At 36.7% G+C, this 21,519-nt stretch overlaps 1 protein-coding gene across 1 annotated transcript in view; it reads right to left on the bottom strand.

Annotated features, from left to right (window-relative positions):
- Positions 1-21,519, bottom strand: part of ELF8 (binding protein) — a 153,145-nt gene that overhangs the window by 15,490 nt on the left and 116,136 nt on the right. The window contains exons 15-20 of the mRNA XM_090005197.1: positions 20,592-20,660; positions 14,664-14,756; positions 14,191-14,457; positions 9,958-10,038; positions 9,708-9,866; positions 9,461-9,556 (exon numbers count right to left, since the gene is read on the bottom strand). Coding sequence (XP_089861323.1) covers positions 9,461-9,556; positions 9,708-9,866; positions 9,958-10,038; positions 14,191-14,457; positions 14,664-14,756; positions 20,592-20,660 — 765 coding nt within the window. The remainder of the gene's footprint in view (positions 1-9,460; positions 9,557-9,707; positions 9,867-9,957; positions 10,039-14,190; positions 14,458-14,663; positions 14,757-20,591; positions 20,661-21,519) is intronic.

The raw sequence follows: 21,519 nt of genomic DNA, 5'->3' as shown, positions 1-21,519 counted from the left end.
CAATAAAGCTCTTGTTTTTTGCTCCTTTGGGAGATGGCCTCATTGTGAGGAATTGGCCTTGCTAGCCTTTCCACCGGCTAGTTTAGGATCACTTGTTCATCTTTCCATTTCGCTCACTTTGTCCTTTAACATTGCTCATCTGATCCGATGATTTTGACCAGCGAGTCAATTGACGATCCACAACCATCTAAATCACTGCCGACAATTCATGACAACACTTCCGACGAACCTAGAGCGTGCGAGCTCTAGATCGTCGTTACTCGTACTGCAGATAAGTGCAATTACGCATACAACTTGAATAGCTATTTTGCATGAACTCTTCAGTCTTGTTTCCTTCGCAGGTCGATGATCATTGTGATTAGAATCCGACACTCGATCACAGCAAGAAGATGTTGTAGCTCGATTGAAATCACGAAGAATCAATCTCCAGTGAAACTGAGCATTCGCTCAACTCACTGATTCGATTATCTCAGCTAAGTGCAGAAATGTTTCAAGATTAAAACTTAAGATTGAATTGAACTACATATGTCTCTTAATTCACAAGTTTGCGCATGGCGATCATCTAATTCTTGTGCAAATCAAAGAAGGATTGAAATTGGCACTTGTATTTCTCTGTAAGCAACTGAGCGCACCTTCCATTTGCGCCTGCGAGCGTAGAAGAGAAAGCGCCTGTGTGCGCTAAGGCAATCGTGCCTCTATGCGTGAGCGATAGCGCCTGCGTGCGCCCAATAGTTTATTGGCGAGAGCTTTGTGAAGCTACACCTGTGCGCACCAACGGTCACAAGTTGTTTAAAGTGCCTGCGAGTACTGGATTGAAGACAAGCGACAACGATCCTTAGAGAAGGCCTTATCACCTGTGCATATAACGGCAAGTAAATGACATAAAGCAAGACTCAATGTGCGAAATCACACATCGAGCTAAATAAACTGCGTAAGTAATGCACGGTGTATGAAATCGTACATCAGCTAAATAAATAGCATAAGCAGTAGCCTGTGCACGTAACTATGCATCGACAAATTAAATAACATAAATTTAAATGGACAAGAATACGTAAAACTGCATCCTTGAGTTAAACGCTATATATATATATATATATATATATATATATATATATATATATATATATATATATATGTTAGAAGTGTTTTGTCATTGTCCTTGTATGCAACTTTCCCCTACTTCGTAGATGGTTGAATTCGCTGACGATTCCGAGCATAGGTTATCAAGGGCTCATGCCTTGGTGCGTGTGCCGCATCCGTTGTGCCAACGAGGTGCGCTAAAAGATATTTTATTGCGTTGCGAAAGAGAATGATGCAATAACTTAAAATAAATAAAATAAGCAATTTTTTGTGTTGCACAGGTCGAACCCAAACTTGGTTCGAGTGGACCGGGCTGAGCCAGGCTCATGCCAAGAGTGAACCGAGGACTCGAGCTTCATTTGGTGTGGGGAGAAAATCGAGATGAGTTCAATAAAAACGAGCCAAGTCAAGCTCGGTTTCAAGAAAATCGAGCTTTGACTCAGTTTATGTGGAACGAAAACCACAACTAAACAGGATTAATCAAACTGAGTTAATTCAGAACCAAAAGGGAGGGGGGGCAGATAATCGAGCCGACCCGGTCTCAGCAAACACAAGGGCCGAACTCGAGGTCTCTGACCAAGCCGAGTTTGGCAAAATCGAGCCGGGCTCGGTAAGAGCTAAGAGTCTAACTGAGCTAGAGGGCCGAGTCAGTTCAGATATCAAACTGAGCTGGGCTCAGTCTCTCCGAAAACAGGCCGAGCCCTGGCCCAACTTGAGAGCTTGGGTGTGCCCCGACTTAGGGCACCCAGGTCTGGTTATTGACCCAACCAAGTCGGGCCTAAATCGCATCCCATGGCCTGGCTCTGGCAGGCTCGACTGAGTCGAGCCCGACCCAGCTGGTGTCCAAAAAGAGTAGGTGGGCTCGACACAGTTGAGCCCGAACTAGCCCACAAGGGGGCCTATTAAAAAATGTAACATATTAATGTAATTCCTTTTAGTTCTTTTTCCTTTAGTTATGTATTTTAGTTAGAATCTAGTTAGGATAGGTTTTTTTAGTTTCTTTTTTAGACCAATTTGGACTCTTTAATTTTTTACCAAAGTCAAAAAGCAAAGAGTACTAGAGAGTCGTTGGACACCCAATGACTCTATTTAGAGTCGTTAAGAGCCCAACGACTCCCTCTAGTGGCCCTCTTTGAATGTTATAAATATGAAGCTATTCCCCCCTTTTAAAGATACTTTTGGTGGGTGTTTTCCCATTTGAATAAAGATTATATTTTTGCCATTGTTTTGAATACCTTTTTTTGGGTATATTGTATGAACCCTAGTGGTTCTTGTGAGTGTGCATTCTTTATGAACCTTCGGGGTTCTTGTGAGAGATCTCTTTGGTGAGAATCATTTGAAGATTCGATTGTGGTTCTCATCTTCTTACATGGTATTAGAGCTTGGTCGTGATCAAGCCATTTTTTTGGTGCATTGGGAAGCATGCCACTCAAGCTTGGAAAAGAAGTGACGTTCTTCTTCAAGTTTGTGTGAAAGTGTGATTGTGCAAAAACTTGGAGGAGCATTCGTACCTACCATCGATGGTGGAGTACATATTCCCTCTTCTCTAAATTTCTTTATTACTCACATTCTTTCTTCTCTTTATTATTTCTTTCAAAACCTTGTAAAATGGATGACAATGATAATGTCACCATCAAACCCATTAAACTCAACGATTCAAACTATGTTACACGGGCTTCAATTATAAAGCACCTTATATGGGAAAAAGGATTATGGGGATTAGTGGATAGGATCGATTTGGAACCTAAGCTAATTCTCCCAAAGATTGAAGGTGAGAAAGAAATACCTCTTACGAAGGTAGAAAAGACTAAAGCCATTACCACTTACAAGAAAAAGTAGAAGGAATGGAGAATGGGATACGCCAAGATTATGTCTTGGCTCATAAGTAGCGTGGATATCAAGAAGTGTTCAGATCTTGCAAAATTTGAACATGCCAATGATGCGTGGGACTATCTTAAGAGAATGTATTCTCTTAAAGATATTGCACATGTGTGCAATTTACAAAATCAAGTTCGGAATAATCAAATAAATGCGAAGCACTTTTTTCAACTTGTTAATGGACTAAGATCGGAGTTTGAATCTAGCAAGTTCATTCTTATTCATCGAGAAAAGGTTCCCTCAATAGAAGACACAATAGAAGAATTGAGCATAGAGGAGAATAGGCTCAAGAATAGAATCACCAAGAGTGATGATGACTCGGTTCTAGCAGTATCTAGACCAAGAAACCATGTTCGTACATAGAAACCTCCAAATTATGGGAGGACAAATGATGAGAGAAATAAAAATGAGTTTGGAAAAAGGAAAGTAATTTGTTATTATTGTCGAGAACCGGGACATGTAAAAACTTATTGTCCGAAGTTGAAGAAACCATATGAAAAGAAGGTTGCATCCGTCAGACCTCTTCAAGAATCAAGTGAACCATCCATCGGAAGCATGTCTTTAATGCAATTGGTGGAAGCACTTCAACCTATGCTCAAGGGAGCATCTTCATCCACTGGAGCCGCCGTATCTTCCGTTGGCATCTCCGACCCTGGTAAATCTCTTTGGCTCCTTGACTCCAGTGTTTCCTTTTATATGACACCAAACATTGATATGTTATGTGAATGTTATAACTCAAATAGATCAAATGTTTTTATTGCAGATGAAACATCCCTTGAAATCAAAGGAACAAAAATTTTGAAAAAAGTTTTTAAAACTCAAAAATATTTTGCATCCCACAAGTTAGATATAATCCTAAGCTCAACCTAAATCTTTTGTCTGTCTCACAATTGTCTGACCATGAATGTAATGTTTCCTTCTCCTCTCATGGATGTCGAGTGCAGGATCACCTGTCAGGGAAGCTAACTGGGGAAGACCATAGAGAAGGAGGCTTGTACTACATGGATTTTTTGGAAATACCCAAGAAGACATTGTGTTGTAATGTTCAAAAGGTTGACTTAAATCTATGACACAAGAGACTTGGACATCCTAGTGTATCAAAGCTCATTTTTTTTCAAAGATGGAAATTTTTTGTAATTTTTTAAACTTTTACGTGTGAAAAATGTATTATTGAAAAAATGAAAATATTACCTTTTCAAGAAAGAACCTTTGTCGCTTCACGTCCACTTGAGTTAATACATTCGGATGTATGGGGTCCCGCACCGGTTATTTCAAAGGGTGGCTTTATGTACTATGTAATTTTTGTAGATGATTACATAACACATACTTGGATCTATTTTCTCAAACATAAATCTGAAGTTTTCTCACACTTTCAAATATTTCATAATCTAGTTAAAAATCAATTCAACAATGATATTTCAATTTTCCGCACTGATTCATGGGGAGAATTTTTGTCAAAAGAATTTAAAGATTATTTGAATCTATATAGTATTACGCATTAAAAATCATGTCCTTATACCCCTCCACAAAACGGTTTGACAGAAAGAAAACATAGACATATTATCGAAACAACAACTTTACTTATCACACATCAAGTTTTAATTTTTTTTTGGGCTGAAGCTACTTTAACTGCAGTTTACCTTATCAATAGAATGCCATCTTCATTAAACATTATTTTACCTGTTGAAAAACATTTTAAACAAATCCCAGATTACTCTAGGTTAAGAGTTTTCAGGTGCAAATGCTTTGTTTTTACCGATAAAAATGACACTCCCCTCATGCTATCCTATGTGCCTTTTTAGGATATGCAAGTCATCAAAAAGGTTATAGATGCTTTGATCTCAAAATTAAAAAATTGTATGTATCAAGGAATGTGTCATTCCTAGAAAAAGAAAGTTTTTTTGAAAGTGAGAACTCTAAAGAAATAGATAAATATTCATTTCTGTTGGACTTGGTTCCAAAAATTGATGAAAGTAATATAGATAAGAGTCAAGAAGAGCAACATGACACGACAAATACAGAATCATTTAATGATCATTCAGATTGTATTCAATACTCTAGAAGAGGTAATTTAGAGACTCCATGTGCTCTTGAAAAATATACTAAGGGACAGGACCAAGTTTCTACTAGAAAGTCGTCTACAATGTCTAAAGCTCCTGGAAAATTTGTTTCATATGAATCTTTTTCACCAAAATATCAAGCTTATATTACTTTAATACACTCCTACGTAGAACCTTCTAACTATGATGCAACAAAAGAACAATCTGAATGGGTCGAAACAATGATAGTTGAATTAGAGGCTTTAGAAAAAGAAAATACTTGGACTATTCAAGATATTCCACTAGGTAAAAAACCTATAAGTTGTCGATGAATGTATAAAGTTAAAACCAAGAGTGATGGCACTCTTGAAAAGTTTAAAATCTGATTAGTTGCAAAAGGCTATTCTCAAAAATATGGAATAGACTATGAAGAGACTTTTGCTTCAGTCGCTAGAATGACTACAGTTAGGACCATGATAGCTCTAGTGGCTTCAAAGAAATGACATATATATCAAATGGATGTTAAAAATGCATTTCTTAAGAAGTATATATAGAACCACCACTTGGCATCAATATTCTAAAAGGAAAAGCTCTTCGATTAAATAAGGCTTTGTATGGGCTTAAGCAAGCCCCAAAAGCTTGGTATGATAAATTTAATCAAGTTATGATTGATTTTGGTTTTCAATCTTGCCTTACTAACACAACTTTATTTGTTAAGAATTCTAATGCAGGTATTATCATTTTTGTTCTCTATGTAGACGGCATGATCATCACTGGAAGTGATAAGTAGGGAGTTGACAATATTAAAAAAATTATCAAAACATATTTTGAAATGAGTGATTTGGGTTTCTTAAAATTCTTTCTTGGTATAGAAGTTGCTTATTCTTCTAGAGGCTATTTGTTAACTTAGTCTAAATTTGCGTTGGATATTGTTGACAGGTCTGATATCTCAGATGAAAAACAGGTTGACACTCCTGAAGTTGTAAACATCAAAATGAAAATTGATGATGAAGAACCACTTGAAAATCCAAACACCCTACAGACAACTTGTCGGGGCACTATCTTATCTCTCTTTATTACAAGACCCGATATTGCGCATGCCGTCCACACAGCAAGTCAATTTCATCATGCTCCTACCACTGTCTATATGGGAGTTGTTTTGCGCATTATTAGATATATTAAAACTTCTATTTTTAGAGGACTTTTTTTGTTTGCTTCTTCTTCCTTAGATTTAACTGTTTATAATGATGCAGATTGGGGAGATGATCCCAATGATCGACATTCAACTAATGGTTTTTGTGTATTTTAAGGTGAATCATTGATTTCATGGAGGTGCAAGAAGCAACAAAAAGTCTCTCTCTCATCAACTGAAGTCGAGTACAGGGCAATGGTTACAACTAAGGTGCTTGCTTCATGACATGGGTGTTGAAAATACAGGAGCATCTAGGCTATGTTGCGACAACAAAAGTTATATTTATATTGCGAGCAACTGGACATTCTACAAACGCACCAAGTACATTGAAATGGATTGTCACTATGTGCGAGAGGAATTTTTACATGGCACCATTGATCTCCCCTATCTTTCCTCAGAATATCAATTGACAAATTTCTTTACCAAATCTCTCGCTGCTCCTTGATTTCGCTTTCTCTTGAACAAACTTTCGGTTATCCAACCGTAAGTTTGAGGGAGAGTGTTAAAAAATGTAACATATTAATGTAATTCCTTTTAGATTTTTTCCTTTAGTTATGTATTTTAGTTAGAATCTAGTTAGGATAGTTTTTTTTAGTTTCTTTTTTGGACCAATTTGGACTCTTTACTTTTTTACCAAAGTCAAAAAGAAAAGAGTACTAGAGAGTCGTTGGACTCCCAACGACTCTATTTAGAGCCATTGGGATCCCAACGACTCCCTCTAGTGGCCCTCTTTGAGTGTTATAAATATGGGGCTATTCCCCCTTTGTAAAGATACTTTTGGTAGGTGTTTTCCCATTTGAATAAAGATTATATTTTTTCCATTGTTTTGAATACTCTCTTTTGGGTATATTGTATGAACCCTAGTGGTTCTTGTGAGTGTGCATTCTTTATGAACCTTTGTGGTTCTTGTGAGAGATCTCTTTGGTGAGAATCATTTGGAAATTTGATTGTGGTTCTCATCTTCTTACAAAACCAGGCTCTTCGGGAGCTGGAGACGAGCCCTCCCATGACTAATCAAACAGGGTTCAGTTGCCTTGGGCAACCCGAACCCAGGCCGATGTGGCAACAACTCTACTATTGATGTCACTGCAGCCTGTTGAGCGCAAAACAGAGAGAGGGCAGGAGGGGGTGGTGCCCTCCTCCCTGAGCTCAACAGGGAGACGAGAGAGAGATGAGGTAGGAGGGTGCTGCCCTCATGCGCCTGTCAAAAAGAGAGGGAGCAAGGAGGGGCAGCTCCCCTCCTCTGCTAAAAAAAGGAAAGAGGGAGCAGGGAGCGGCGACTCCCCTCCTCTGCTAAATTAACAAGGAGGTAGGAGGCAAACCTGGGGTAGGCGGCGGGTTGCATCGGTGAGCGAGAGGGGGAAGATGACAAGGGGGGGGGGGGGGGGGGTCGTGCTTTGGTTGCTCAAGGAAAAGTCAAGAGAGGGGAGGGGCTCGGGGATTTGGGTTGCAACGACTGTGAAGAGGGGGTCCGGCAAGAGGGGATCCCGGTGGGGGTCGTGTAGGGGAGGAGTCAGGGGGGGGTCGATGTTGTGTTAAAAAGAAACCCCCCTGGGGGTTTAAAAACACGCGGGGGGGTTCTGTGTGGACCTGGATCTGGGTCAGGATCCATAAAAAAATTCACGCGTGTTGCACTAATAAATTGATAGAAGGTTTTAAAGAAAGGAAATAAGTTTTAACTAAAGTGGTAAGAAGTAAAGAAGGAAGGACAAAAAGTAAGCAAAGATAAGGGAAGTTTCAAAGAAACGCTAAAGAGAAAAGAAAAGGAAAGAAAAAATCAAGCAAGTATAATGAAACACCGATAGGGAAAGAAGGAAGAATAAGGAAAGGTAAAGAAAGGAAGGCTTAGAAAAAAGGAAGACCAGATTTGATGTGACCTTTTTTTTCTGGAATCACGCCCAGACCAAGATCTTATCGGACGTGATTCTTTTTTTTTTTGGAATCATGCCTAGATCAGAGCAGTGTGATGTGATGAAAATAGAGAAGGAGAAACAACCCTTCTTATAGTTTTTGTTTTGAGAGAATCACGCTTGGATTAGGATCGGATATGACGTGATTGAATTTTTTTATTTTATTTCCTTTCTTTTTTAAATCACGCCTGGATCAGATCAGTGTGATAAGAAGGTAAGGAAGAAGAAAGAAGCAATAAGAATATTGAGACACAGTAGATTTTTAAAGAATGGAGGAAGAAGAGAAAAGAAAGGAGATTGAACGAAAAGATTGAGACAAACCTGGAAATGTTTGGAGCCTCGATGAAAATCAGCAGTCTAGATTCAACAGGGCCTTGTCCTTGCCCTGCTCTGATACCATGACAGAATTGACACTCTCTGGTTAAGGCCCTACTACCTCACGAGAAAGAGAAAGAAAGAGAGAAAAGTTAGGGGAAAAGAAATGCAGCAAGGGTCATGCCAACCTCTAGGTCTCTCTCTCTCTCTCTCTCTCTCTCTCTCTCTCTATATATATATATATATATATATATATATATATATATATATATATATATATATATATATATATATATATATATATGGATGGTGTACAAGAATGCCCGTGTACATAAAGGGAAATTACAATTTTACACTAAAGAACAAATGCAACGAAAATACCCTTACACACAATAATACATATTATTAACACTCACTGGTGGTTGTTTCTATCCCATCTCATTACAAGGACCACATCATTTGACAGTAATAGCATGTTTCATGCGCTAGAGAAGCATGCCAAGCTAAACTAAATAGTATATGGAAGCAGTATCTTGAGGGCACTGTTCACATTATTTTCACTTTGAGCCTTAATTGGTGACCCAAACTTACAAATTTAACAGACACTTCTAAGATATATGCATTTGCACTTATATATACTTTCTAAACTTTGTTCATGACTTAATCATCAGGAGCTTACTCACACATTCTAATTTAATTTTATACAAAATATACCATGTATTTTAGTAAAAAAGGATTACCCTTTCTATATTAGTAGATTGCAACTATAGTGCATGAAGTCAGGTATATGATAGTATCGGTTTCAGCATTTCACACAAGAATGACAAGTTTCTTGATGGAAATAACAGTATGACAAGAGACGAATTCCATAATGTGAAAGCTTTTGGCAAATGGAGGTTTTTCAATTCAAATGAACCATGTACTATGACAACTAAGAATGTGGGTGCAGAAAATAGTTTATTAAGAAGGAACAGAGTCATATTATGTGTTCAAATCTACTTTCCAAGAGATCATTAAATATTTGAAGGAAAAGAAAAGTACCACACCTTAGTGTATAACTCTTTCGCCTTCTCAAGGTGCATTGCTTCAATCTTTGGGTCCTTTTTCTCGGTACGAACAGCTGCAAAATAGTTCCAGTTCCCCTAACAGAGAAAGACATTGTTGATGTCTAAAAGATGAAAGAAATTTAACCAAAATTGAAACAGATAAATAGGCATGAAGTATCAACAAAAAATGCATGACACCATATAATACAGTTTTGCAAGTATCATACATTCTGAACATTGTGCATACCAAAGAAATTGCAGCATATGAATCTTTTCCATCAGTTGCTTCCCTTGCAGCTCGGAAGGTATCCTTTGCCTTAAACCAGTCATCACTCTTAAGCTCCAAGTTACCGAGCATAGTTAAAGCATTTGGACACTTCCCATTCACCTTCAGTGCCTCTCTTGCCTGGCAAAAATTGAACATGAAATGAGTACCTGAAATACAAGTCCTACGAACTGAAATTGGAACCTGAGTAAATCATGCCATAGACACATACCAATTCGATACTCAACTGAAGATTGTCACGCAATTTGCATATAGCAGCAAGCCGAAGATAAGCATCAACATAATCCGGATACTAGAAAAGGAATACAAGTCAATGATAAGACTTGGTAAAGCAGTTGGAAATATTAACTAAGAATAGGTGCATTGAGCATACATCAAGTTGGAGAAAGCATCAACAAAATCACCACACTGAAAAGGATTAGAGGAATTATTTGATACATTCATGAGATATAATTGTTAAGAATACCCTTCGTATTTGTTTGTACTTGTGTCTGTAAGTAGGGTAATATTTGTCATTCAAGTTAGAGCAGGCTGGTTATGTATTTTTGTACCCTTTATAGGTGTACTTGTGAGAGAGAGAGAGAGAGAGAGAGTAGTGCGTTCCTTAGGCCCCCTTTTTCATTAGGTCTTGTTAGGCCCCTTCAAAAATCGTAGTTTTAAGTACTTTTTCTCACGTCTAACACCGTAGATGTGATCTATAGGTTTTGTTTAGTGGGAACCGGCTTTTAGATCACCAGAATCTGACCTGTATACAGGTTTCTTCGGTGATCCAAAATCAATGGTTATGAAGGTACTAGTTTTTCCCGGATCATAAATATATGTTTTTTCATTGAAAAAACATGATCCAAGAGTCGATTCCCACTAAATCGAGCATACTAAACACATCTATCGGTTCAGATCTATAATAAAACACTTAGAACCTATGGGGCAGAATGGGGCAAAACGAGAAATGAGGCCAAATATGTTCAGTTCATATATATATATATATATATATATAAACCTCGCTTAGGAGGCGTACACCCTAATTCTGGTGGAGTCTCTTTGCTGCTGCCATATTTCTCTCATCATTTCCTGTCTCCCTCTCTCTTGGTTACTTGCTACATGAATCCCAAGAAACATATCCCACAAATTTTTGTAATGGTATCAGAGCAGGGGCAAGAATAAGACCCCTTCATCTTGAAGACTGCTCATCTCCTATTCCAGCAGATAAGTTTTTCTCCTTTCCCTTATTTTTTTCAACCCTAGTTTTCCTTATCAATTTCTATTTCAACCCAACTTCTATTTTCCTATATTCCTTTCATTCTCCTTCTCATTCAAAAAAAAAAAAACATATCTCTTGTCTGGTTGTTTCTTGCATTTCTTATATATATTGCATTTCCTTCTTCTCCTTTTCCTTTTAATTCTATCCTTGGCACTCCTCATTGATATGGTGTCTGTTAATGTACTATGTATATATATATATATATATATATATATATTGTTCTCATATTCTCATATGTACATATATACATATATTTCTATGTATATATGTATATATACTCTGTTCTTTATGTATGTAAACTGAAATACCCATCAGGTGTATTTCAGCCTTTTCACACCTGTATAGGCGTCGCCCACTAGGGGCTGACCTGTAAAATGTAGTTATTTTTTGTTTTTTCTCTTTATTACCTGTAGCTTATAGCTGTTGGACTGGTCCCAACGGTTATATTTCTAGCCATTGGGCAGGTCCAACAGCTAGTTGGGCCAGCCTTTGTGTGGTCTATTTAAAGGGGTCAAATCCAATTGTATTCTCTATGCATTGTTATACATAATTTGAGATTAATATCATTTTATTTTATAACTCTTGCTCTCTTGTGAGGTGTTATACCTATTTGTGTTTATTTTATAACTCTTGCTCTCTAGCCATTTGTGGCATTCTTTTGTGTTTTATTATTGTTTTCATTGCATGGTATCAGAGCCTTGAGCTCTTGGTGACTTGTGGATTCAAGAATCGGTTGTGTTGGAGAATCAGGAACTCATAGAAAAGCTTCTTGGCGGATCTACATCAACTCTCTCTCTCTCTCTCTCTCTCTCTCTCTCTCTCTCTCTCTCTCTCCAATGGTCGATAAAGAGGTTGTAACCAAGGTTGTAAGTATCATATTGTTACCCGTATCGGTCAGGCCCAAAGTAACACCATATCGTATTGTAAATTTTTAATAAAAAAATTCCAAAAATTCCAAACAAATCTAGAAAAATAAAAAAATTTATCAAAAATTCTAAAAAAATCATATCACATAAAACAACATAAAACAACATAAAACAATGACGAATTACACAAAATACAACCATAATATTGACAGATCCGGAATCACAGATGAAAAGCATATTGACACTCCTAAAGTCGTAAATACCAAAATGAAGATTGATGATGGACAACCACTTGAGAACCCAACACCTTGTTGAGGCATTGTCTTACATTTCCATCACATGACCAGACATCACACATGATGTACACACAAGTCAATTTCAGCATGCTCTCACTACTATTCATATGGGAGCAGTATTACGAATTATCAGATATCTTAAAACCTTCGTTTATAGAGGACTTTTTTTGTTTGTTTCTTCTTCATTACAACTAACTGCTTATACTGATACAGATTGGGAGGTTGATCCCAATGATCGACACTCAACTATTGGTCTTTGTGTGTTTTTAAGAAAATCTTTGATTTCTTGGCGGTGCAAGAAGCAACAAAAAATCTCTCTTTCATCAACTGAAGCTGAGTACAGAGCCATGACTACAACTACTATGGAAGTAGTATGGTTAAGAAGATTGCTTCAAGACATAGGTGTTATGACTACGGGGCCATCACAACTATGCTGCAACAATAAAAGCTCTATTTACATTGTCAACAACTGAACATTTCACGAACGAACGAAGCATATAAAGATGAATTGCGACTATGTATGAGAGGAATTTCTACACGGCACTATTGATCTCCCATATATCTCCTCATAATATCAGTTGGACGACTTCTTTACCAAACCCCTTGTTGCTCCCTGATTCCATTTTCTCTTAGACAAACTTTCGGTTGTCCAACCATAAGTTTGAGGGGGAGTGTTAAAATTGTAATCTCATAGTTAATCTCATATGTGAGATTAACTCTATCACATGTAATCTTATCCTTTAGTTTAGGTTCTTAGTTTAGTTAGAATTAGGCTAGTTAGAATAACTTTTATTTTTTTATTTTAGGACATTGAAATATGCTTATGCCTTTATTGACTTTTCAGTCAATACATCATAAAACATTGATTGGAGTTGTTAAACTCCCAATGGCTCTAATTAGAGCCGTTGGGAGCCCAACGACTCCCCCTCTCTTAGCTCCTTTTCAGCCCTATAAATATGGGCTTTTACTTGTTTATTACAACTTTTTGTGTGGATTTATCCCACGTTAATGTGATATATTTTTTCTCTCTTGGTGTGTGCAATCTTTTGAATATTTCAGTTCTTGTGAGTGTGTTGAATGAACCTTTGTGTTCATTGAGAAAGATCGTTTGTGAGTTTCTTTTTGAAGTTCTGTTTGGGGTTCTATTTCCTTACAGTTCCAATCTTTTGTTCATGTCAAGCCTTCAAGTTCATAATAAAGAGGTTGTTCCCATGAGATATGCATGAAATATTATCTATGATTCTATATTAGTTGATGTTTGATGATGTCTAATGCGGATCATAGAGACATAAATGCTTCATATATGATTTTTTGGTTGTATTTTATGCAATTCATCATTGTTTCATGTGACAGGATTTTTTAGAATTTTTGCTAAATTTTTCTTGATTTTTTGGAAATTTTATATTAAAAATTTATGATACGATATGGTGTTACTATGGGCCCGACCGATACAAGTAATGATACGATACTTACAACCTTGGTTAGGAATACCCTTTGTATTTGTTTGTACTTGTGTTTGTAAGTAGGGGTATATTTGTCATTCAAGTTAGAACAGGCTGGTTATGTATTATTGTACCCTTGATGGGGTATGCTTGTACCCGTGAAATATATATATATATATATATATATATATATATATATATATATATATATATATAATACTCTCTTAGGGGACATCCACCCTAATTCTGGTGGAGTCTCTTTGTTGCTGCCATATTCCTCTCACTTCCTTTGTCTCTCTTGGTTACTCGCTGCATGAATCCCAAGGCACATATCCCACAAAATATTGTTAATAATTAACTGGGGACAATGAATTAAGAACGATTTCCCAAAACAGAAACATCAATGGAACAGAAGAAAAGAGGATTCTTTTCAATTTTTTATAATAAGTGCACCTAAGAGGTTTTTAAACAGATCTACAGTATCTCTAGCAGTGACTAATGTTTTTACAAGAGGTTCTTCTTGAGCATTAAGGTTAAGAGCGAAATGTATGTATTTGAGAGAGAGAGGGAGGGAGAGACCTTAAAGATTATCAGCCTGTACAAGAAGCTTGCTTTTTCTGTGTCATGTAACTGCTCATATAATCTAGCCTGATTAAACAGAGTCGTCACTTTGTCCCAAGGTAGCTCAAGATGAACACCATCTTCTTCAAATTGATGGAAGATTTTCATGTCCTTGTACTGTACAACAGAAGATGCTGGGTCCACACTCCGGGACCGTATCTTCCCATCCATGAAAGAAAGCCAAATTCCTTCACCAAGTGCCTCCCTAAATGTTTGTTCAGCCAACTGACCAAAAGCAATCCTTAAACTTCAGAATCAAGTTATGCAAGATCATGAACAGTAATAGCAAATGAAAAATGGAGTCATCAAGGTTCTCCATTTCTAATCAGTGACCTAAACGTAGGGCCATGCAGTCAGCAGCATGTATACATAAAAATTGATAAAGAACACATTACAAAGACAAAATAAAGTGAAATTTTATCTTGTCAAACCTCAAACTCTCCCTTTTCAAAATGGAGCACACCAATGTTGTTTAGCAGATCAATTGGTACTTCTTCACCTGCTCTTTTGAGAAGGCTGTGTGCCTATTAAACAATTAAACGTAATGACTTCACTTTACCACCAATTAGCAATGAAACAACAAGTATATAATTATCATGACTAAACACATTCCTCACAAAGAACAGAGATGATAGAGCAAAATAGCTATTAATATATGTTATGAACACAAAAACAGACTAAAACAGATCCATAAAATTAGGACAGGACATGTAGAAAGCATTTATGAAAAACATGCCAAGAATTTTCTAAGTCAAAAAGTTCATATAGGACTAGATAAGACTCAAGAACCTCAAACCCAAATTACTTATTCAAAATCAAAATTAAATATCACTAAAAAGGAAAACGAAACCATGAAACAAACAAAGATAAAAGGGGGGTTAAGAAACACCGTCCATGTCCAAAAACATGTCATCATGCGGTGTAACCTAAACATGTAGCTCAAAACATGTGTTCTTGTAATCAACACGACCACATTAACATTGAGCACTAACGTAATTAAATTACAAACCAGCTTACACAAAATAAATGAAAGACACTAAAGGAAGAAAAATGATTTAACTAGGTCTTTTATTGGAAAAATGGGAAACATAATTCTTTTCAAGTTTTTTACAATGCATTAGGATACCATGGTGAGAGTTCTATCCAATGAGAATTTTCACTGGGCTCGCACTTCACACCTTTGTATGACTTGCAGAATGAAATAAGGGCACCATCCAATTGTCCAAACGTAGACTGCTTTAGCCATTTCAACAGGAATCTTTCTATGATATCTATAGATAGCAACGAAGATTACCAAATCATGGGGCCATTCATTGTTGACGAATTCTTATGTCTCATGAAATTCTGGAAAGCCTGATTAATAAGGGTTCTTTGTTTACTCAACCCAAATGTGCATTAAGTAGAAAGAACATATTACCAAAGATGTAATTTACAGAAAAAAAAATAAAGAGCAAAACAAAACGTTTGTTAAAATGCATTGTATATACATATATATGATTATATATCTTTTTCTGTGTATGTAAACTGAAATACCCATCAGGGGTATTTCAGTCATTTCAGCATTGTAATAGGTGTCAGTCGACTAGGGACTGACGACTATCTTTTTATTTTCTGTCTTTTGACTGTTGTACCAGAACTATTGGGTCGGGAGCTGGTCCAACTAGCTGTTGGACCAGCCCCAACAGCTAGAAATCTAGCCGTTGGGCCAGCCATTTGTGTATGGAAGTGCCTCTCCCTTGTATTTTACTATGCTTGTTCTAAGCATGCTTGAGTAAAACCCTATAATTTTTACTTGTGTTCTTGCTCTCTTTTGAGATTGTGTGTTAGCCCCCTTAGTGACTCTTTGTATTTGGCCCATTAAAGGCTTTTGTATGTGTGTGTGTGTGCACATTTGTAGCCACTTTGTGGAATTGTATTTGTGCAATTGTTGTTTCATTATATGGTATCAGAGTCTTCGGTGTTCTTGGGTGAAAACTTGCTTGTGAAGAGGAGGATCGTGGGATCGGGTGGAGCATTAATTCGTTAGCTCGTTGCCTCAAAAAGCACGCCATCAAACTCCAACACTTTTTGCTATCTTCTCCTCTTCATTCTTTTCTTTCTTATCCCTTTTTTCCTCCACTATAGCCGATAAAGAAATTATAATGGTTGTTTTATAAAATTTGATGGGAAAAACTACAACATGTGAGCTGCGACGGTGATAAGAATTCTCATGGGTAAAGATTTGTGGCACATTGTTGATGAATCCGCATGGGAACCACAACCAATTCTCACAAAATTGGTTGTTGGAACCGATGGTGAATTTAAAGAAGAAAGCCTTAAGGGGATTGAAAGAAAAAAGGCTATGCTTGAATATAAAAAGGCCTATAAAGAGTAGAAAGTATGTCATGCCAAGGTTCTTTCCCTCTTTATGGGTAGTAGGTATGAAGAGCCTTGCTCCGATATCCTTGAATTTGAAAAAGCTGATGAGACCTGGGAATATGTTAGACAAACATATACCCAAAAAGTGTGGCACACAAATGGGACCAAAAAGAAAAAATATATAGTTGCATATAAGGTGAGAAAACCGTGAGGAAATACTATAGTACCCTTAAAAGAATTTGAGATCAATTGGTTAAACTTGAGCCTATATGGGAGACTCCTAATAAGAATAGAAGAAATACAAGCATGAGGAACAATTGTTCCAATTTTTTAGAGGCCTTAGACACGAATTTGAACAAGTTCGGATCCATATTATTCATAGAGAAAACATCTTCTCTTACATGAAGTCTTAGCTCAAGTATGCATGGAGGAGACAAGATTAAGATCTATGTCTGAATCTAAAGAGATAAAGGATAATGTATTGGCTGTCTCAACACCCAGTGTCAATACAAATGTTTATAAACTACTACATTTTTCAAAATCTTACCATGGGAAGTCAAAATATGATGACAACAAGAAGAGAACTATATTGACTTGTTATAATTGTGAAGAACTGAACCATATTTACACCATTTTACCCCAAGTTCAAAGGAAGAGAAGACAAAAAGGTGTCATCCGTGGAAACGTTTAACGAAAAAAGAAGTGAAACCAATGAAGATTCAAAATCTATTGGAACCATGTTCTCTCAAATCATGGAGGCTCTTCATCCACTAATCAAAAACTCCTCTCTCTATATATATGCAATGTCGCGGTCTTTACATCGTCACCTCCCGATAAGGTTTCATGGCTTTTGAATTCGGAAGCCTCATTTCATATGATTCAATTCCTCTTTATTTTCTGAATGTTGCACTACTTCAAGACAAAATAATGTTTTTACCGCCGATGGTTCCTTGTTTAGCATAAAAAGCATTGAACATTTTGAAAGTAATTCAAAATTCTTTATTCCAAAAGTTAGGCTTGTCCCAAAACTAAATTTAAATCTCCTTTATGTTTCACAAAATACCGACCATGGGTGTAATGTCTCATTCTCATCAAAAAAATGTTTTGTGCAGGATCTCCGAACCGAGAAGCAGATTGGGAAAGGACATAGAGAATGTGACATTTACTACATGGATCGTCTTCTTTCAAAAAGCAATTTTTGTTATAACGTTCAAAATGTAAATATAGCGTTATGGATCAAAGATTGGGACATCCTAGTTTATCAAAATTATCTCATGTATCCCATTTAAACAAATTTTGTAATGAAAATTTCTATTGTGAGGATTGTGCTCTTGGCAAAAAGAAGGCTCTTTCCTTTCCAAAAAGAACCTTCTTCTCATCTAAACCATTTGAATTAGTGTACTCGATTGTATTGGGACCTTCTCCTATTTTATCTAAAGGTGGTTTCGGTTATTATGTAATATTTGTTGATGATTATACTAGATACTCGTAGATATACTTTCTTAGGCATAGAAATGAGGTTTTTGAGAACTTTAAAAAAATACCATAACTTTATCAAAAACCAATTTAAGACCAAAATTTCTATCTTCCGCTCCGACTCTGGGGGAGAACATATGTCAAACGATTTCAACTTATTTTGAAAATAATGAAATTATTCATCAAAGATCATGTGCCTATAATACTCAACAAAACAAATTAATTGAGAGAAAACATAGGTATATAATTGAAACTACTATAACTCTTTTAATTGCAAAAGATGTTCCAAAACATTTTGGGGCTGAAGCATGCTTAACGGTTGTGTATCTCATCAACCGACTTCTGTCATCTAAGCTTCAAAACATTTCTCCTTATGAAAAACTTTTTAAATTTTTTCCTAATTATCTTAGATTAAGACCTTTTGGATGTACGCGCTTTGTTCTCACCGACAAAAATGATAAGCTCTCTCTTAAAGTCATATTGTGCGCTTTCTTTAGATCTAGAGAGACTCAAAAAAGGTTTAAATGTTTTGACTTCAACAAGGACAAACTATATATATCCAGAAATGTTCAGTTTTTGGAAAATGAAAGTTTTTTTTTCAAAATGTGCCTAAGAAAGACTATGAGTATTCTTTTTTGCTTGAATTATTGCCTCAAAATAAGGATGATTCTTTGTTTGAGAATGATAGAGATGATGAGCCTCAATCAAATCAAGTGAAAGACTTAGTATAATTCAATATAAAATACGAGAAAATGATAGTCAACCAAATGCCATAGAAAGATACTTCACCTTAGAAAATCAACAGTTTGATGGAGTCAGAAGATCATATAGGGCTGCTAGATCCCCTGATAGCCATTGTCGATCTGAACGATGCTTCGTGGAGGTGGGTTGTCGGCGTTCCCCGAAGCCAATCGATGCCTCCGATGAGTCTAGGTCTTCAAGTCGAGAGGTGAGCAGGACCCTTGAACCCAAAGAATTGAGATAAATTTGTATCACCTTAGACCTCATCACACTACAATGGTGATTTATAGTGGAAGTGTAGTGAGATGTCTACATTCATAGACAATTATAAGAGCTCTTCACATTCTCATAATTGTCCTGTATCCATAACCTCTATCTGAACTGAAAATCTTTGATGTTCCTAGGTCAATACGGGTCACATCAGGTTAGATTCGATCCATAGTCCAACATTTTCCCACTTGACCTATTGACAAGGAAAAACTCATTATCGAGGTTTTTTACTGTTAGCTCGGTTCAAGTTCCATGTGGGTTCACATGTTATACTGACTCATAAGAATGAATCCTACGAGTCATGGAGATGAACATCTCTATATGAGATGTCATATTTCCATGTACTACAATATCATTCATTTTAAGTGTTTAGAATGTTAAGAGTACCTTTATGAACAGTAACCCATTCTTTTTTGTCCTTTTAATATTGTTATTTGTTACTCACTTCACAAACGAGAGATACTTTACACAGAATTCAACAATGCACAAAACATAGAGAATCAATTTAGTTTCATAAATGTGATCACATAAAACTATAATGCATTGTCATACATCATAAGGAATCAAATAAACCCATCTCTTAAAATGAATGAGGCGAGAGAGAGGAAGAGACAAAGAGAGTGGGAGAGTGAGAGACGAGAAAGACAACGAGAGGGAGAGAGAGAGGGAGCGAGAGAGAGAGAGCAGGGAGATCGAGAGAAAGAGATTAGGGGAGAAAGGGGACCCTAATCGGGGCCTCCCTCTCTTTCTCCCCTAATTTGACCCGATATATAAGAAGGGTGTGTGAGGCGTGCCTCGCCCTGAGGCGTAGGCCTCAAAGCGTATGAGATGTACGCCTTAGGGCACTTACGCCGTTTAGTTGCGCCTCAAGGCACAAGGGCCCTCGCCTTAGGGCGAGGCACGCTTTTTGCGCCTTGAGGCAATAACAGTGATATATATATATATGCTAGCAACACTAACCTATGCAAATAACTGGGCATGTTATACTTATAACAAAATATAGCATTTTTATCTAGCAAAGTACATTACAGTGTATAATATGTACTATGCTTTTTGGTATCAGCAATTACATTCTAAGGTGAAGCTTCATTCAATCTCATAACAAGAAGGAAAAAGAAGTAAACTTTTTCCTGTGCAAAAAGAGGGATGCCTAGTAATAAGGAAAATGAGGCTTTAGTGCCCACTGCATGAACGCCATGGCATTCTTCATTCAGTATTTAACTGAATCTATGTCTTTAAATTCAAGTTTCATGCAATGTTCAAGGACAGACACAGATGATACATATCCAGATCCTCATCTTGTGGAGCATGAATCATGGATAAGTATAGATGACCTAGGCTCTTAATTTATGAAAAAAAAAATACCAATGAATTCAAAAAACATAAAAAGTACATTAGCAATATCTATGACATATTACAACAATAAATATCCACAAGAAATCACCAAACTATAGTGAGAAAATGTAAGGAAGAGAAAATGAGAGGGAAAGGAAGCCCAGCAATAAGGTACTTACAGTTTTAAAGGCATCCAGTGCACTTCCTGTGTCAATAGATATTAGCAGTTCACCTAGCTCCAAAAAGGCCTGGGTTACATGAAAAAATTAATGAGAATTTATGGATGAGAGATGCAACTAGAAGCTTCAATGTCATAAAAAGCAAAAGATATATGAGTTGACATTCACAAATATGAGACATGGTGGGAATACAATTGAAAAAGATAAAATGTTTCAGGATATGGTGTCCAATGGCAACAAATTTCTGCCTCCAGCAATTAGGAAATGAAACAACCATTGTATACCTTTCCTCTTGAGAATGAGGAAAAAGTTTTATTTCAAACATGAAGTTTTCTCATGATGACAAGAGTGTTAAATTGTATTGTAATCTCTCTCTCTCTCTCTCTCTCTCTCTCTCTCTCTCTCTCTCTCTCTATATATATATATATATATATATATATATATATATATATATATATATATTGTAATACCCACTAGGGGTAAAATAGTCTTTTCATGTAACACGCATATTCCTCTTGAAATATGGTTTTTCTTTTCTTTCTTTATTTTTTCTTTATCCTTTTTCTTTTTTTCTTTTTTTCTTGGAGGGGTCCCACCATAAAGTCGTTGGACCCCTCCAACGGTCATAAATATGACCATTGGAGGGGCTCCACCGACTCTATGGGAGCCCCTCCATAGGTCCCATTTTGTCTATAAATAAAGGGGCATGCCTCATGTATTCTTAAGCTTCTTTGAAGCTATTCTCAATAGAAGATCTGTTTTTTTTTTTACCTCTCTCTCTCATTTTGTGTCTTTTGCCACTTAGTGGCTTATTGTATTTTTGCCCATTAGTGGCTCTTTGCTTGAGTGCTTGCGCATTTGCTAGTCACTTTGTGACTCTTTTATATTTTGTGACATGGTATCAAAGCTTTGGTTGTGAAAGCTCTAT

Source organism: Nuphar pumila, chromosome 4 (assembly GCF_984573655.1).
Source record: "Nuphar pumila chromosome 4, dmNupPumi1.hap1.1, whole genome shotgun sequence".
Lineage (NCBI taxonomy): Eukaryota > Viridiplantae > Streptophyta > Magnoliopsida > Nymphaeales > Nymphaeaceae > Nuphar > Nuphar pumila.
Note: the sequence above shows the minus strand (reverse complement) of the source record. Positions and strands in the feature narration are given on the sequence as shown.